Genomic DNA, 17696 nt, shown 5'->3' on the forward strand with positions numbered 1-17696 from the left:
GACTGTGTCACACTATGTTCAGCAGAATTTATTCACTAGCAAATGTTCATAGATTTTTCAACTTAAAAAATTGTGTTGTTCCAGAATGCATGCATACTTCCAAACAATAGTGGCTCTTCCTTCAGTATAACATCCTTAACATTTTTGCCTTCTCCCTGCACATCTCGTCCACACCATATCTCAGACTTAATATTCAACTTCTTCTTTTTGTCTTCTGTCACAAAACAGGACTATGATATTAAAATGTGTGTGTGTGTGTAATTTCTCATTGCAGTTTTGAACCAGCAGGAAATAAGTATGTCTTAGCCTTGGCATATGCTATAAATGAGATCAACAGTAATCCAAAGATTCTACCAAATGTGACTCTGGGCTTTCACATCCATCATACATACTATATTCAAAGAAGAAACTCTAGGAACATCCTGAGACTTCTGTCTGGCTCAGAAAGAAATATCCCCAACTACAGCTGTGATGTCCAGCAGAAACCAATAGCATTCATTGGAGGACCGGACCCTGAATCATCTCTTTTAATGGCTAGCATCTTAACTACCTACAGGATTCCACAGGTACCATACGGGGGATATGGTTGTGACATGTCAGATAAACTGAGGTTAGAACTGTTGGAGGAGCTGTGATAAGAGGAACTTAGGAGAAGAAGAGTTCACTGGCACAAAAGAGATGTATTTTTCATCTAAATACTCTGTTCTTTTTTACAATTCTTTGCAAGTAGGATGGGAGAGTCTCTCTTCAGTGATTTTATTGTTGATAACATCACACACTAAAAAAATAGAAACTAGTTCTAAGATATTTTAAGGGTCATTTCATACATTACATGTATGAGTATACACACACATAGAATTGAGAAGTATAAAACTTTACTATGAGTATATAGGTTTGTTAATATGTGATTTGTAGAAGTTTTTTTACCAGAGTTAAGATCAGATAGTTGTATTAACTTCTGTAACAAAACTGGATTTACTGTTGCAAACCTATTGTCCACCGTTGCAGATTTTAGCCTGATATATTCATTCCTGCCCAATTGGCATTGTGATGTCAGGTTTTGCCTCTGTCCTTTTCAGGTATTAGACAATTTATTTTATCAGCATTACTTATACTTTGCCTTGTTCACTGAGACTTAGGGCCAAGCTACAAGTGACAAATGACACTTGAATGGCAAGTGGATTGAGTGGAGGGCAAGTGAACAGGGAGAAATACACTTGCCGTTCAAGTGTCATTTGTCACTTGTAGCTTGGCTCTCAAGGTAGATTACACAGTGTAAGTCAATACCATCAATGGCTGGGGCATTTGATTAATAATACATTTAATAAACAATACAATAGGAATATGAAATAAGCAGAAATCCAAGACAGAACTGAAACAACAGCTTGATGAACAACTACTGTGCAGCAGGCAGTAGAAGGATGCACTTTTTGTGGTCTGTACTTTTGGGTAACAGGAACATGATGTTCTATTATCATCCCCTTAAGTGAGGAATGTGGGACTGGCTGGTGAATCACAGACCAAGCCGAAATTGTTCAGGTGCCTTAACAGATTGGTCAAGGCAATGGTATTTTGTGTGTGTGTGTGTGTGTGTTTGTCCTGCTCTACATTGTCACAAGGTGGGATGTGGTATAATTAAACAAGCATAATTGAGGGACTGGTTAAGTTAGGTACGAGTGTGGGGCAGATTTACATGGTTAGTAGCACCATGAATCATCCAAAGACCATTCATCTTTGGTACCCAAGTCTATTCCTTATGGCCGACCAGCTAGAGGGACTTGGAAAAAATATTTCCTTGCAGAAGGAAAGTGAGGCCAGACTGCTCTTAGTACATATTTGGTGTACAGACAATAACCCCAGTCACAAGTTTACAATGAACATATACACAATACATGTACAGTGTACACTTGAAGGTTCTTTCTATGTATGTTGAATAGTTCTCATGTTAAAGTGAGAGCATGTACAGCTGTATATGTCATACAAACCCACACATTTATCTGGTACGGGTCCCTGGCTTCATTTGTAAAGTGAATGTGTGTTGGCTCTTTCTTACAAATAACTGTACACAAGTACGTACGTTTGCTGTATCATGTGAGCGGGGTTAAAGGAAAACAAGGTGCAGAATTTTTTTTGAGCCAGAACTTGAACTAAAGTGGGACTGCTGGTAGTCAATGGCTGGCTGGTAAGATATACTGCACTGAAAGAGACAAAGTCAGTGTTTAATACAAGAATTTTGCAAATTGCTCATTAGTAAATATCATTGCAGCACAGTTTGAAATCTCTGAATCTCATTGTAGGGTAAAGGGCAAAGATCAAACTAACTGGATAGGTGGGCAAACTTTTCAAAATGGGTAGAAGATTAAGTGTGATCCTGAACTCCAAAATAAAAGGAGAATACATAAATATTTGAAGGCAATTCTGGGTTTCTTCCACCCATAAGAAAAGTGGAACGCAAACATAAACTATTGACATGTTTCTAACATAAGAGCATGAGACATTATCCATAGATAATAATACAGTAACAAATAACAGCTGGCCCACATAGTCTCTAAGAAAAGAAGAAATACTTCACAGTACTATGAGATTTAGGCCTGGAGTAGACAATATACTAATCACAGGGAGATCGCTGTTTTTGTATTTAGAAGAATTTTAATATTTTTGTTCGGTTTTTGTATTTATAAGAATTTTTGTATTTATAAGAATTGCCACATGTATTTGCAATGCTTATAGTTTGCCAATTCAAGAGGAATCCAACTCAAGATTTCCATGACGATTTCACATGTTCTTTTTATCTTGTGGCATTTTGAATGTTTGTATCGTGCTTACATCTAGAACTAAGCAACAAGAGACAAATTACATGAGGAGGAGCACATGAGGGGAGCCTCAATGTTAGCTGGAAAGCCAAGATTTAAAAGAGATTGGAAGGTTTTGTCAATTTCTCCTCTCTACAGGGCCAGGGAAATCACTGCTCAGAAGGTTTATTTCCTCTTAGCCTATTAGAAGGGGAAGTGGAACTGAGAGAGCCTTTGAGAGGCAAAGAGGAAATTAACAAACCATCTCAGCAACAATCTCCCTGACTTTGTAGAGAGGGTAAATTAACAAAGCCTTCTGGGACTTCCGGGATGAAGCAGTGAAGGCACGGCAGTTGAGTTATGAGCTCTCTGCCATGATTTCCCTGGTTCTTTGGGACTCGAGAATTCAGCCCCCCAAGTCCCCCCCATGGAGAGGGGGGGGCAGGCTGGAACAAGGTGGAGGAGCTCTATGTTTAATCATACGTAACACAGATTTACTGAAAGTTTAGATGTTTTATAACATGTTAGATATTGTATATTTACTGTTAAAGGACTAGTGATAATGTGACAATTGGGTCTTTGGAGTTCTTCAATTACTCCTAGACTTTAGATATTCTCTCTAGAATATAAATTAGTGTTTAAGCTAAATACTTATTTGTTATTCCCAGCCTCACTATTATGAAAATCCAAATATATAAGCTTAGATGGCTTTGATAAAACAGATGAAAGAGCTACTCTTTCAAGAATATAATTTAGTGTTTAAGCCAAATACCTATTTGGTGTTCCCAGCCTCACTGTTATGAAAATTTAAATATACAAGTTTTGATAGCTTGGATAAAATAGATGAAAGAATGAGGGAAACCTGGTATAAAAATATTTCTTTTTTATATTGATATATAATAAGGATCATGTATCTTACTGCTCATATCTTCTACCTTTCTATTTCTATCTTCTACTCCTGGAATGATTAATGGATTAACAATTTTGGCTAAAATGCAGGGGATTGGAAATGGGACTTATGAATAATATATACAAAAGAAAGAATTATTAGAAAGGAAATAAGAAATAGAGTAAGTGGATAAAAAGCATAAAAATTAAATAATGATGGGAGAGATTAAAAGGGAAGCTTGAAGGTATAAGTGGTGTTAACTGGTTATGTAGTGGCTTTCTGTATTTATGGATTGATGGATATATGCCTTGTGCACGAATCTGCTATTGAAATCTTTGTTCTTGTTTGTAATCCATTTCCTCATTATAAAAATCTAATAAAAATAATTAAAAAACAAAACAAAAAAAACAAAGCCTTCCAATTTCTTTTGAAACAACTTCCCAGCTAACATGACTCCCTTCATGTGCTCCTCCTTGTGTAATTCATCTCTTGAAGCTTGGCTCCTAAATTACTTCAATGCACTCAATGTGGAGATGTCCTTTAAAAGCATTCAGAAATGTCTACTGGTGGAGAATGCTGCAGCCAGGATGTTGACTCAAGTGGGTCATTGGGACCATCACTTTGGTTTTGTTCCATCTACACTGGCTCCCATTTTGTTTTCAAGCACAATTCAAGGTGCTGGATTTGACATTTAAAGCCTTATATGGTTTGAGACCAACATATGTTGAGGACTGTCTAATCTCATATGAACCTACCTGATCTCTACGATCATCTTCTGAAGCCCTGCTTCAAAGACTAGAGTTAAGCCCCATAAAGGCCCATAAAGGCCCATAAAGTTTAGGATTAACAACTGACTCAAATGACCTTGAAGATACAGAGTCAGTGAGATACTTTATTCACATCAATATCTTTCAGACCCATGTACAACATGGGAGATCATTGCATCAACATATCTTAGAAACTTGTGGTAAATACTACCAGGATAACATGTGAAAGGTTCTTAGACAAGAAAAAATGCTTTAAAAAACCCCCAAACCCAGGAATTACTAACATTATTATAAAATATGCAGTGGGAAATCATAAGGGGGGATTCATGATATGGACACCAATATTACAAAAAAAACCCCTACCATATATTCAAGTAATTGTTTCGTGTCATCCCCATGGAGAAAAAAATATCTAAGTATTTTACCTGTGATGAAATTTGAAGTTGTTATAATTGTACACATATCTATTGATTCTGTAAGATGTGATAGGCAGATAATGCTACAATAACTTTTTCCTTTGATGTAAAAACATACCTATTTTTTTCTTAGATCAGTTACTGTTTATTTGCTATGGAGAAATATGAAAAAAACAAGATCCCTTCCTTCTACCGTACAATTCCCAATGAAGAACATCAGTACGATGGGATTGCGCAGTTACTCCTGCATTTCCAATGGAAATGGGTCGGGATCATTGCAGGGGACGATGATAAAGGAGAAGGTTTCATACAGGCACTGACCCCGGTGCTTTCCGAGAAGGGCATCTGCTCCGCTTTCACAGAAAAACTTAAAAACATTTTATTGGTGGACACATTGAAAGATTTAATACAAGACTTTAGGAACATTTCCCTCTTTCTAAACACAACCCAAACCAATGTATTTGTTACATATTTTAACAGCGAGACGATGGCATCTTTGCAGCTCTTACTAAAAGTGGCAGAGATAGCAAAGATATCTATAAGTAAAGTTTGGATCATGACATCTCACTGGGAATTTGAACCGATGAGATTCCCATGGGCTTTTGTAAGAGAAGTCTTCCATGGTGCATTGTCGTTTGCAGTTCATTCCCACAAGGTACTGGGTTTCCAACTTTTCCTGCATCTTCTAAGTACTTATTTTACAAAGAGAAATGGCTATCTCAAGATCTCCTGGGAGCAGGTGTTCATCTGTTTATTGCAGTACTTCAGTGCTGGTCAGGAGAACAGGGGATTTTGTACTGGGAAGAAGAATCTGGAGAACCTTCCAGGAGATCTTTATGGAATGGGAATGTCTGGCCAAAGTTACAGCATCTACATTGCCGTCTATGCCATAGCGCACGCTTTGCATGCCATGAACTCAGCTGGATGGAGACACCGAGAAATGATAAAGGCAGAAAAGAAGCAGTTCTCACAACCATGGGAGGTATTGCGTTGATTGGGAATGTTTCCAAAATTTGAATTGCCACTGAAAGCCAGGTCCAATAGAACCTTAAAAACCCACTAGATTTCCAAGGTATACCTTGGAAATTCAGCTGGCCTTTCAGTTGCTATTGTATCTGAATCCTGCTCTTCTACTGCAGACCAACATGTTTACCTACCTGAAACTAAGTATTTCATTTCATTTATTTTATTGGGTTTATATCCTGCCAATGGGCTCAGGGTGGATAACAGCAACAATAAATAACAATGAATACAGTTAAAACACGTGCAATTAGTAAAGAGAAACAGAATCACTGTAATCAAGTTCCAGTTTTGGCAATGTCAATAATTACACTGGCCACTATAAAAGCATAAAAACTACAGATTGCTGCCATGGTAAAGTGCAGGGCAGAATGGAACGGGGCGCAGTGGTCAAAGAGGAGAGAGAACGTCGGTTCTCAGCCAAAGGCCTGGCAGAACAACTCTGCCTTACAGGCTCTGTGGAACTGCAACAGATTCTGCAGAGCCGGGATCTACAGAGAGAGTGCTTTCCACCAGACTGAGGCCAGAGTCTATGTTCAATGAGGACTCTGCTGATAGCAAAAAATTGTGTAAAGTGAAATTGATGGCATGTGTTTGAATAATCTCTTTGTGAAGGATCTAAATAATCATACATTTATATACTACATTCATATACAAATAACAATTTTACTTTCATTTTCAATTTAGCTTCATCATTTCTTAAGGAGAATTTCATTTAACAGCACCGCAGGCGACCAGGTATCTTTCAATGAAAATGGTCAACTGATAGCTGGATTTGATATTGCAAACTGGGTTTCTTTCCCAAACAAGTCTTTGTTAAGTTTGAAAGTAGGAAGGATGAATCCTCAGGACTCAGGAGACAAAAAGTTTATTATGAATGAAGAGAGCATAGCATGGCAGAGCATCTTTAATGAGGTGGGTATCTATATCTTATAGGGCACAAAGCAAGCACAGAAAATGTTTCAGTTCCAATTCAGATGCTGGACAATCTCTTCTTATTATCAGGGACATATTCCTTTGCAACAGCTCCTTTCGGAAAGTCTTAGTAATTGGCAAGAATGGCACCTTCTTAGAAATGACTGCATTGAAACACAGCGCAAGTTTTTTAGTTAAAGTTTCTATTTTTGTACACCAGTTTAACAAATGTTGGGAGAACAATTTAGGGAGGAAGCACAGGCCTATCAGGACACTAGGTTTCAGATCACAGCTGTCCATTGGGGAACTCACTGGTTGTTCAGATGGAGAATTTCTTCTTAACTTCTGATGGTGTGGAAGTTAAGTGTTCTAACACTCCTTCTCAAACTGTAAAGGTAAAATAAGAAGCTTGGGGATTATAAGAGGAATCCACAATGGGGCTCTTTTTTCATGCCAAATTGGGATTTTATGTCCCTCTGTCCCTTTGTTCCTCGGTCCCTCCATCCCTCCATCTGTCCATCCATGCTGTTCTGAAACAGCAGCCTTATGAGTTGGGCCAATTAAATGAAGGTCCATTCCAGCCATAAAGCAGGCATTCCCAAACTGAACATGTTATTTTAGAAGATGCAAGGACTGAGCAATTAACAATTTTCCAATCTCATTTCATGTGAATAAACCACACTCAGTGGTTAGCAGTGTTTGGAAGTATCTCCCCCCCCTAAGGTTAAGTACTAAGAAGTCATGAATCGGGTTGCTTCAACCCCTGCCAGTTAGGGTCACTTCTCATTTGCCAGTGGTGATCAGGCAATCAACTAATTGATTAGATGTTAAGCTATTTGCAGCTATCAGAAGCTGACAGCTGGAAGTCAGTACCTTGTAATTTCCCATCCTGCAAACTTTACAGACATAAACACATTGTGACGTCCCAGTCCAACTTCATGGGGAAGGAAAACTTCACTTTTGCATCTTCACGGTGTAGCTATTTTGCTGAGGAGGCAGCGTAGATGAGAATGTGCCTTCCAGCTGATGCCCAATCAACTGCAAGTCAGCTTCTAAACAAGTTTGGTAGCAGTTGCTCGATTCAATCTGAATGTATTCCTGGTCAGCTGACAATGTTAAGGAAGGCGAATTCATCTGCTGAACAGTTTCACTGAGAAAGTTGTCGCATCCCTAGTCATGAACTTGGGGGGGGGGGGGAAAGAATACAAATATATGAGAAGACATTGTCAAGGAAATCTCTATTAATCTTTTGTTGAAAGATTGTCATATATTTTGGCTTCCTAAATTTTAATCAACTCAATTCACTTACAACAACAACAACAACATTCGTTTTACATACCGCCCTTCAGGACAATTTAACACTCACTCAAAGCAATTTACAAAGTGTGTTATTATCATTCCGCCAGCTTTCCTATTATGGATGCACTGTCTCTCTATATATATTTATTTATTTGTTCAATTTTTAGCCCACCCCCGCTGTGAACGGGCTCAGGGCAGGGTACAATAAAACGCTCAATAAGCATTTAAAATATATATAAATGTAAATAAATTTAAAATACAAGAACATAAATACATGTAACAGAATATAAGATGGCGGCCCCCTCCAATTTCCCCAATCATAGCATAAAAACTAAACCATATAGTGTAATGTTCTTTCTCTTCTCATCCCCCTGTTCTTAGACCAAAGTCTTGAACAATAAAACTGAAAAACTTAAATAAAGCCCATATCTAAAAACACTTCCCTACAAGACGTATCTGTAGCCTCTAGAAATTGAGGGAAAAAATAAGAACAGTTTACCCTTAGACAGAAGGGCTAAGGCAACAGGGTAATATAATGGTAGTCCCTTTTACACTGTAAACTGTAGTCCCTTTTACACTTGACTTTTGTTTGTGAAGGACCCATGATTCTTAGCATAGAATTTGGGGTTATTGAAGGTGACCCCTCCTCTCTTTCCCTCAAGTACAAAAGCTGATTTGATCTGTCTTGTAGTTCTTACTATGGATAGAATTGGTTTTGATTAAAATGTAATACAAAAAATACTATATTCAGCAAAATGTTAATAAAATGGCCTTGAAAGTTATCTGCAAGAAAGAGAAGTTCAGGTATTGTTTAAGAATACCTCAAATTTGTGCTTTAAAAGTGAAACATGATTTTGATTTAAATGCAAATATTTGCACTCGGTTTTATTGATATATCAGAATCCACCACCTATTTTATTGACGTTTGCTAATGGTAACTATCAAACTTCCACCAGATTACTGATACAAAATCTTTTGATAGCTGCCAAAAATGTATAGGCTAGATGCTGGGAAAAGGCTATGATCTCAACCATTAATTAGAGATCAGGATTTGTGGAAATGGACAAATTAAATATAGCATCAGCTCTGGGATTTCCTCTCCTCTCTATAGTCAAGTTTGGAGAAAAGTGGAACCCATTCATTAAATACTGACATCATAATATAGACATTATAAACAGGAATATTTCCTCACAATAATATTAATAGTCTGTGTATCCATCTTTCATATGTCTTATGCTTATTCTGTTGGTTTGTGTTTTTGTACTAGTTATAAAACTAATAATAAATGATTTCAGTATTCGTTTGTACTAACCAATGCGAAGATAACTGACAGCACCAACTTAATGCTTTGTAACTTTCTCTGTTTAGGTGCCACCTTCTTCTCTTTGTAATGAGAAATGCCACCCAGGTTACAGCAGGAAAAAGAAGGAGGGGAAGCCATTTTGCTGCTATGATTGTGTTTCATGTCCTGATGGAAAGATTTCAAATGAAAAAGGTTAGCGGGTGTTATCTACGAGTTCTGCTTTCAAACTCTCTCTTTGTACACCCCATAATCATCCAGCGAAGAATGATCATACAGTGAACTCTCTCCTTCCTTGGAGGTATTTAAGAAGAGGCTAAATGGTCCTCTGACAGCTATGATGATTCTCTGACAACATGAATGTACACAGATCAGGAGGGCATGAAAGGATGAGCTGGTGCTAGACTCTTGTGGCCCTTTCTTATATGCCTGGGTTCATGCCAATAACGGCTTTGGGGCCAGAAAGGAACCTCCAGGCCAGATTGGCCAGGGATCCTGTAGGTTTTTGGCTTCATCTGGGCATAGAGGGTCACTGACAGAAGTGAGGGGAAGGAGAGAGCTCTGAATTTCCTGTGTTGTGCAGGGGTTGGACTAGGTGACCCTTGGGTTCCCTTCCAGCTCCATGCTTCTATGTTTATATAATACACTTGCAAAAAAATACATTTTGATATTAAACCATGGGGCTAGCAGGAATCCCCCAGGACGTTCAAATAGGAGTAGTTCAGTATTTCAAAGAACTCATAATTCAAATGAGAAGGGCTTTGTCTAAGGGTCACTCTGAATGTTACTTCCTTCACGAGTTCACCACGGAGCCAATAAAGTTGATCCAGCCAGACTTTTCACTAAGTTTTGCTCAGTTCTTTTCTATTATACATGGCTGTTATCCATGATGGTCTCATGATCTCCAGCATAGTTTTACGGGTGGTTAAAGGGGGAATTCCCCCCTCCCTTTTCCATCAGTGAAAACGGTGGCTGGATCCAACCCATAATATTAGGTCTACTCTTTTCATGTCATTGGATAAGGATGATCTGTGAGAAAGGAACTGTTGCAATACGATTGAGAGAAACTTAAATGGGTTCTGTTTACTTTTCAGATATGGACAACTGTTTCGAATGTCCAGAAGATCAGTTTCCAAATAAAGACCGAGATCAATGTCTTCGCAAGAGTTTAAACAGTCTTTCTTATAATGAAATCTGGGGCATCAGTTTGTCTCTTCTGGCTTGTTCTTTGGCTCTGATCACAATTGTGATGCTTGGAATCTTCCTTAAGAATCAGCACACACCCATTGTCAAAGCCAATAATCGTGATCTTTCTTACGTTCTACTAATTTCTCTCTTCCTCTGTTTCCTCTCATCACTATTATTCATTATCCAGCCTGGGACAGTCATCTGCCCTCTCCGACAAATGGCTTTTGGCATCATCTTCTCGGTGGCTGTCTCTTGCGTGTTGGCTAAAACTATGACTGTGGTTCTAGCTTTCATGGCCACCAAGCCTGGATCCAGCATGAGGAAATGGGTGGGGAAAAGATTGGCCATTCCCATTGTTGCTTCAGCATCTCTTGTTCAAATTGTTATTTGTACCATTTGGCTGTGCACTGCTCCTCCATTTCCAAATGTTGACATGCACTCTCTGGCAGAAGAAATTGTGACTGAGTGTAGTAAAGGATCTGTTGTCATGTTTTATTGTGTTCTGGGGTTCTTGGCATTATTGGCCTCGGTCAGCTTTATTGTAGCTTTCTTTGCTAGGCACTTGCCTAGCACTTTCAATGAAGCCAAATTCATCACTTTCAGCATGTTGGTATTTTGTAGTGTTTGGCTGTCATTTATTCCAGCTTACCTGAGCACCAAGGGAAAATATATGGTGGCCGTAGAGATCTTCTCCATCCTGGCCTCCAGTGCTGGATTACTTGGTTGTATCTTTGCCCCTAAATGTTTTATAATTCTCCTGAGGCCTGAACTAAATAGCAAGGACCAGATAATACCTGGACATGGTCAGGAGAAATAGATCAGGAATAAACACTAAGAAAACAAATTTACAGTTCTCTGTGCTTCCCTTTCCACCCAGACAGTCCATATCTCTCCACATAGAACTCTACTTTTACTTTTCTTAGGTTTATTCACATTGGATTAGCAGAGAACTGTCTTTTAAGAGTAAAATAGCTTACAAATGTATTTTTAGATGATGGTTGGAGCTTTCATGCTGTCGGTCTTGTACATTTGTCTGAGAAAACACAAGTATTGATCTGGCAGTCTAAAGACTGGCTTTCCTCATGTCAGCGTAGCTTCTCTCAGACAGCTCATGTGAAACTGATGGGATAACATGATGAGGTGGGGGTTGGGAGGTTGAGAAGGGAAAGCCAGTCTTTAGCCTGTCAGAACAATACTTGTGCAAATGTACATTGTACACTGTTCAATTTGCAATGAAGAAATTAAGGACATTCTATACTAGAAAATGAGTACTTTGTAATTCTGGATGCAGAGGAAACAGAGAAGACACAGCACTTTTAATCTTTGATTCCTCCCCATCAACCATTTATAAGATACTAGCTTGATACCCGTGCTTTGCTATGGTATTTAACTACTTTAAATCCAATTACTGCCTTTAACTGATTGATTTTTACCTCAGAGCACAGAGTTCCACAGCTGACCCATCAGAGGGGGGAGGGGTGCAAGCAGACAGGAACCTGCCAGCCACACAGGAAATCCGGGCCCCACAGGGAAACTGGCAACCTTAGTGAACTTTGAGGGAAAGAGTGGGAGGTACATTTTACCTAAGGATACATTCAATTGCCCAATAGCAACTGCAGAATGTTTAGAGTGTTGGGGGTGAGGATCAATCAGGCTGCATATGCAAATGGCCTTGAAAGGCTGGCCCAATCAGGGAAGAGTGGCCGAGCTGGCAGTGGGTGGGGGTGCAAGCAAGCAGTAGCCTGCCAGCCACATAGGGAAGCTGTATCTCTTTGGGAAAACACATTTGTCCCCTTTCAACTCCCTTAGGGGTAAATTTTTAAAATCCCTTCTTAGTGGATGCTTACATCATGAAAGGAATGTTCTCCTCAAATTTCATATTTCTAGGTCCAGATGAGTCAGTCAGGACGCTTCTCTTTATATATATATCGATTCCTAATAATCAGATTGTTTTCCCTTTAAAAAAAGTCCTTCCACATTCTTCACTATTGACAAGAGCGTGAGTAAGATCCAACCAGCTTTTTCTCAGTGAAAAGGAGAAGAGGGGTGCCATTTGACAATCCAAAAAGCTATGTTGGGTATCACCTTACCTGCATAGAAAAAGCCCTATGGGATGGGGACCATAGTAAAGAGAAGAGTTGGGTAAGATTGATTAAAAATCTAGCTGGATTCATCTCAATATGTAACACAATGACCATGTTCCTGGGTGTATTTTTTTACTTTTTGTTGCATAAGTGAGAGGCTATAATTTATTCTTGATTCATTTTTCTTAAACTATGCGGTGTCTCCTCTGACACTGGATGGCTGCTGCAATCCAAACCCTATCACATTGTTTTTTGGATGTCACAGCCTGTTGATCATATTGACTTACATTGTATAATCCTCCTTGAGTCTCAGTGAAAAAGGTGGAATATAAATAACGTTAATAAGTTAAACAAATGAATGATTAAATAAAAATACATAAATAAATAATGAACATGACCATGGTCCATCTCTAGTAACGTCCTTTTGGGAGGGGGGCACTTCCTTATTATTGAATTAAAACATATCAGGATTTTGAAAGTTGCACTCTCATGCTGAGCTATCACAAGGTTACTGCCTTTTTCAAGCAAAACCAGTAGGGGGAGATCTCCTCTAAGGAACTGAATAACCGAAGGGGGGCTACAAAGCCAAGGAAATCCCAAAAAGATCTTTCTTTTACACTTTAACACAATTTATTTAATTGTAACTGTCTCTCTATCAAATTCCATCACTGTTTCAGCAATAATCAATGGGGGTGAAAGAAAGAACCCCCGTCCTTCTAGAGACAAGAGAACACCTTAAATGCATACAATAAGGGACGTTAAAGGTTAAGTCAATATTTATAGTGATACAATATTTATAAACAGCGTCCGTTGATTGAGTCAATGGCGTGTGTACTCCATAATTACTATGGACTGTAAGTGGCCCTTTAAAAATACATCTGTTAGTACAGTAGCCACCTGATTACAATTTGGTTGATAGAACAGTCAAGCGACCATATAGAAAAACTTGGATGAAGAGACTATGTAAGTTTATATTATTTACAGTTTTAAAATAGAAGTATCTTACAGTCCATAGTAATTAAAATTACTTTCATTATATTTATAGTGAAAATTTGGCCTAAAGAAGAGTAAATACAACACTTGAAACGAGGGATTTTGATGCCGGGCAAACTCGTAGCCTGCCTTTAGTCCACGACTCTAAATTGATGTCATAGCCGAAAAGAAAGTGCAAACCGCCCGTTCCTTTGGCGCCCCTGAGGAGTGCTTCTCCCGCCTTTGTGTGTACCTTTCCTCATGTGGTTACCTAATACTACTTAAGGGAGATCCACTTCATAAGGACGTTTTTTCTACAGCCCACAACTTCAGTGTGGGGCCCACACGTCGGGAGACATTGCCACTTTAAAAATCATTGCCGCTTTAAAAATCGCTTCCTAGTTCTCCTCATCGTGCTCCAGCGGAGAACACATGCCATTGACTCAATCAACGGACGCTGTTTAGCACTACAACTCTTCGACAATTCTTTTTTGGACTGTTTGAATTACTATAAATATTGTATCACTATAAATATTAACTTAACCTTTAACATCCCTTATTGTATGCATTTAAGTTGTCCTCTTGTCTCTAGAAGGACGGGGGTTCTTTCTTTCACCCCCATTGATTATTGCTGAAACAGTGACGGAATTTGATAGACAGTTACAATTAAATAAATTGTGTTAAAGTGTAAAAGAAAGATCTTTTTGGGATTTCCTTGGCTTTGTAGCCCCCCTTCGGTTACTGCCTTTTTCAGACATGTGAGACCAAGCATACCTTTAGGATAGATGTTCCTGTTGTGAATTACTAGATGGGGGGAAAGCAGGAGCCTACTTCCTCTGTGTTGGAAATGACACCGGAGACTGTATAACATTCAAAAGAATCAACAACTTTATTTAACAGGCAGGAATGGAATAAGGGCAGTCAAGGAATGGAAGTGCTGAGGTAACATTTGTTGGTAGAACAGAATATTCTTTAAGTAACAGACAAAATAGTTTTCTTGAAGCTTAGTTTCTATGTTCTTACTCCTTCACAGTAAGAGGCATTTTGTTTAATACTTTGGTTATAGCAACAATGTTCCTTCACAGAGTTTCCTTTTACAACTCAGGTTTCCTGACATTTATTCAAAACTGTTTCCCCTTCACAACAGATCTGGGGGCCTCCTCAGAGCCAAACCCCCTTTAGACGCTGGGCAGGAATTATTCTTCTCCTAAGTATTAACACTTTTTCACTTGGCTTGAATGGGAGTTTCCACTTAATATCCAATCACTCTTGCCAAAAACACACCCCAGTTCTATCATGGCTGTGTAAACAGATTTCAGTTTGTATTGGTTTTTATTATTGGAATTCTTAACTAGAATTCTTCCTCAAGACAATGATGTTACAGTTAGGGCCAAAGATTTCTTTTTTCTCATTCCAGAGGGAACCTGTCTGACCTTCTTTGTCATACTCTCACACACACTCTGCTCAAAAACCTGTTAGCAAATAACATCCTGTCCTCTGCTCAAAAACCTGTTAGCAAATAACCAGCATCCTGAAGGCTAGTTCTGACTGGCCAATCAGAGAGAGGAGGGTGTGGCCTGTCAATCAAGCTCTCATTCCTGGCAATTGTTAACTCCTTCCCTTCCAGCTCTCTGAGTAGTGCACTTAAGAAACCTTCTTTAAAGTGCATTCCATTACACATGCATGCAAAGGATTGCCGACTTAAAGACATAATCAAATGAAAGAAGTTAAATTGTATAATTTGTTGATTTCATAGTATCAAGGAACAATGACTGGATTTCAACAAGAACAAAGAAAACAAACCCAGTTCCAGGCAAAAATGAAACTATTATTGTTATGAGGACTTGATCTCTCCCTGAAAGTTACTGTTTTAGATATGTTGACTGAGGGCCAAGCTACACATGACGAATGACACTTGAACAGCAAGTGTATTTCTCTCTGTTCACTTGCCCTCCACTCAATCCACTTGCCGTTCAAGTGTCATTCGTCATGTGTAGCTTGGCCCTGAGTCCTCTTTTTTTTTCAGCAGTGGAATTTCTCTTTAACTTGGTTTATCTTTGTATTTTTCTGTTGTACATCATAGGGAGGTCCACTAGCATGAAAACAAAAAGATCTGAGAAGACACTGCCTGCCTCTGAGGAAATTTAGAAATTTTTCAGCATCTCCCTTCCTGCCCCTCCTCTCTTCGAATTTCTCTTTGATCAAAATGGTACTGATTGTAATCAGACTCTAAATACTTAAAAAGGGTGAAAGAAAGAGATTATTGGGTATCAGGGGAGACCTGGGTTAAAAGGAAATGAAGAAAATTGCTCTTAACAATGCTATATGGGGGCTGAGATGCTTTTAGAAACCTCCAGTTTGAGGAGAGGTGGCTGGGCAACTTCAGGGATTCCTAAATGAATCAATTTGTTTGGATGAGTTTCAGCCTAGTTTCAGGACAGGTTATTGAAACTTTGAATTTGACCTGCACCCCTCCCTGTGGCCATTTTGGCTCTTGAAAACACTATGGGGTGGGTGAAGAGAGTTCTACACCATGGACCTGATCAGGATTGGGCCCTTACAGCATTTTAAAATCCCTTTAAAATGGCATTGGCACCTGCACATCACCAGCATACATGTTCCAAATCCTCCCAGGTGTGCCGGGGGGAGTTCTGGCATCCCTAGATTTGATCATTAAATATGAGAAAGGATCACCCTATGTGTCTTTTCTCTTGAGTACCCCATGCTCTTGCTCTTCCGTCATCGGAAATGTTTAAACCTGCAATCATTTGAGTGTGTGTCTGTGTCTAGCCAGCCAGCCACATTCACTATTGTGTAATTCAGTCAATCAGTCAGCAACCTTTTATTGGCATTCAATAAAACAATAAAACAATTTACAACAAGCAGGGCAGGAACCAAAAGAACAGCAAAATCAGTCGACAGAATTTACCATATACTCCCTAATCCACATGGCAATTGAGAAACACAATGCAACCGTATATGTAGTGTGGGGACAATGATCTGATAGTAAGAAAGAAACTAATCCTCTGACAGGATTGTGTAATTAGCAAGTAGGAAGTCAGGATGAATTAGAAGAACTGGGAAGAGCATATGACAATTAGTTAGACCCCAATTCCTGGTCTTTCCCATTTGGCATTGAGGGAACTGTAGTTTTCATGGCCATCTTTTCCACATCATTTTTGTATCATCTTGGGTGTTACAACTAGGTATTCCCCAGTCCTTTGGAGAGAATAAAATAATGTTTGTGACTTGAAGAGTGAAAGATTGGGGGTGGGGGTGGGGGCTGGAATTGAAAGAGAAGGGAGGGCCATTTCTTTGGTACTGTTTGTGTTGAACGTGTACTATGTCCACCAAGCAAAAAGTCTTGTCATACAAGATATTTGTCTGTCAATCAGTCATGCAAGTGATTTCAGATGGAGCCCAAGGGCAATTGCTCAACAGCACTCATGAGATGCTACATAAGCAATCTTGTCTATAAATTAAACCTCACATTAATTGTTAAATCAACAGGTTGAGCGTACCCTGGCTGTGGATAGAGGCAGTCCTGACGTAATGGTCCATTTGCCACCTGCTCCTTCACATTATGCAAAGGCTCAAATTAGAGTCTTGGTGACTTCTCAGGGAAATGGAATGGAAGAAAAAAAAAACGTATACTAGGTACTTTCTGCCTATGATGCTACAGCAGTTCCAGGACTTGGGGGAGATAATTTTCTCTCCTGTAATCATTATGCTTTTCTGGTTGATTTCTCCTTCTTGCCAGGAACCATCTTGAAGCCACGGGGGGGGGGGGTACAGAAAACCTAGAATTTAGCTTGTTCAAAAAGCCAGGATTCTGTCACTCTGTCCTCATCACACTTCAGATAGTGCCATCCGGTGCAAAGATAATACACCCAAGTAACTCTGCATAGAATTGCCCTGGGAGGGTGTAGCTCTGCTAATTGAGTGCACTGTGAATTGTACCAGATGGAATATAACCTTTAAGTAGCTTGATCAGACCTTGGCTGGTCCTAGCTATTTACTTCAGTATGACCTCCTTCTGGATCTTCTTTTAAAA

General features: G+C 39.1%; 1 protein-coding gene across 1 annotated transcript; it reads left to right on the top strand.

Moving 5' to 3' along the window:
- The first annotated feature begins 5018 nt into the window (after positions 1 to 5018).
- On the top strand, positions 5019 to 11403 carry LOC129339727 (vomeronasal type-2 receptor 26-like). The gene is made up of 4 exons (XM_054994310.1): positions 5019 to 5846; positions 6572 to 6799; positions 9467 to 9593; positions 10493 to 11403. Exons 1-4 carry the CDS (start codon positions 5019 to 5021, stop codon positions 11401 to 11403), a joined length of 2094 nt encoding a protein of 697 aa, XP_054850285.1.
- Positions 11404 to 17696: the final 6293 nt, after the last annotated feature.

Source organism: Eublepharis macularius, chromosome 12, assembly GCF_028583425.1.
Source record: "Eublepharis macularius isolate TG4126 chromosome 12, MPM_Emac_v1.0, whole genome shotgun sequence".
In the NCBI taxonomy this organism is placed as follows: domain Eukaryota; kingdom Metazoa; phylum Chordata; class Lepidosauria; order Squamata; family Eublepharidae; genus Eublepharis; species Eublepharis macularius.

Bases quoted from the DNA above. Each gene is read 5' to 3' on its own strand.
- LOC129339727 (XM_054994310.1), top strand. From the start codon at position 5,019: ATGGAGAAATATGAAAAAAACAAGATCCCTTCCTTCTACCGTACAATT. The intron at 5,847-6,571 runs GTATTGCGTTGA...TTTTCAATTTAG, and splicing joins AGTTCTCACAACCATGGGAG to CTTCATCATTTCTTAAGGAG. The intron at 6,800-9,466 runs GTGGGTATCTAT...TTCTCTGTTTAG, and splicing joins GGCAGAGCATCTTTAATGAG to GTGCCACCTTCTTCTCTTTG.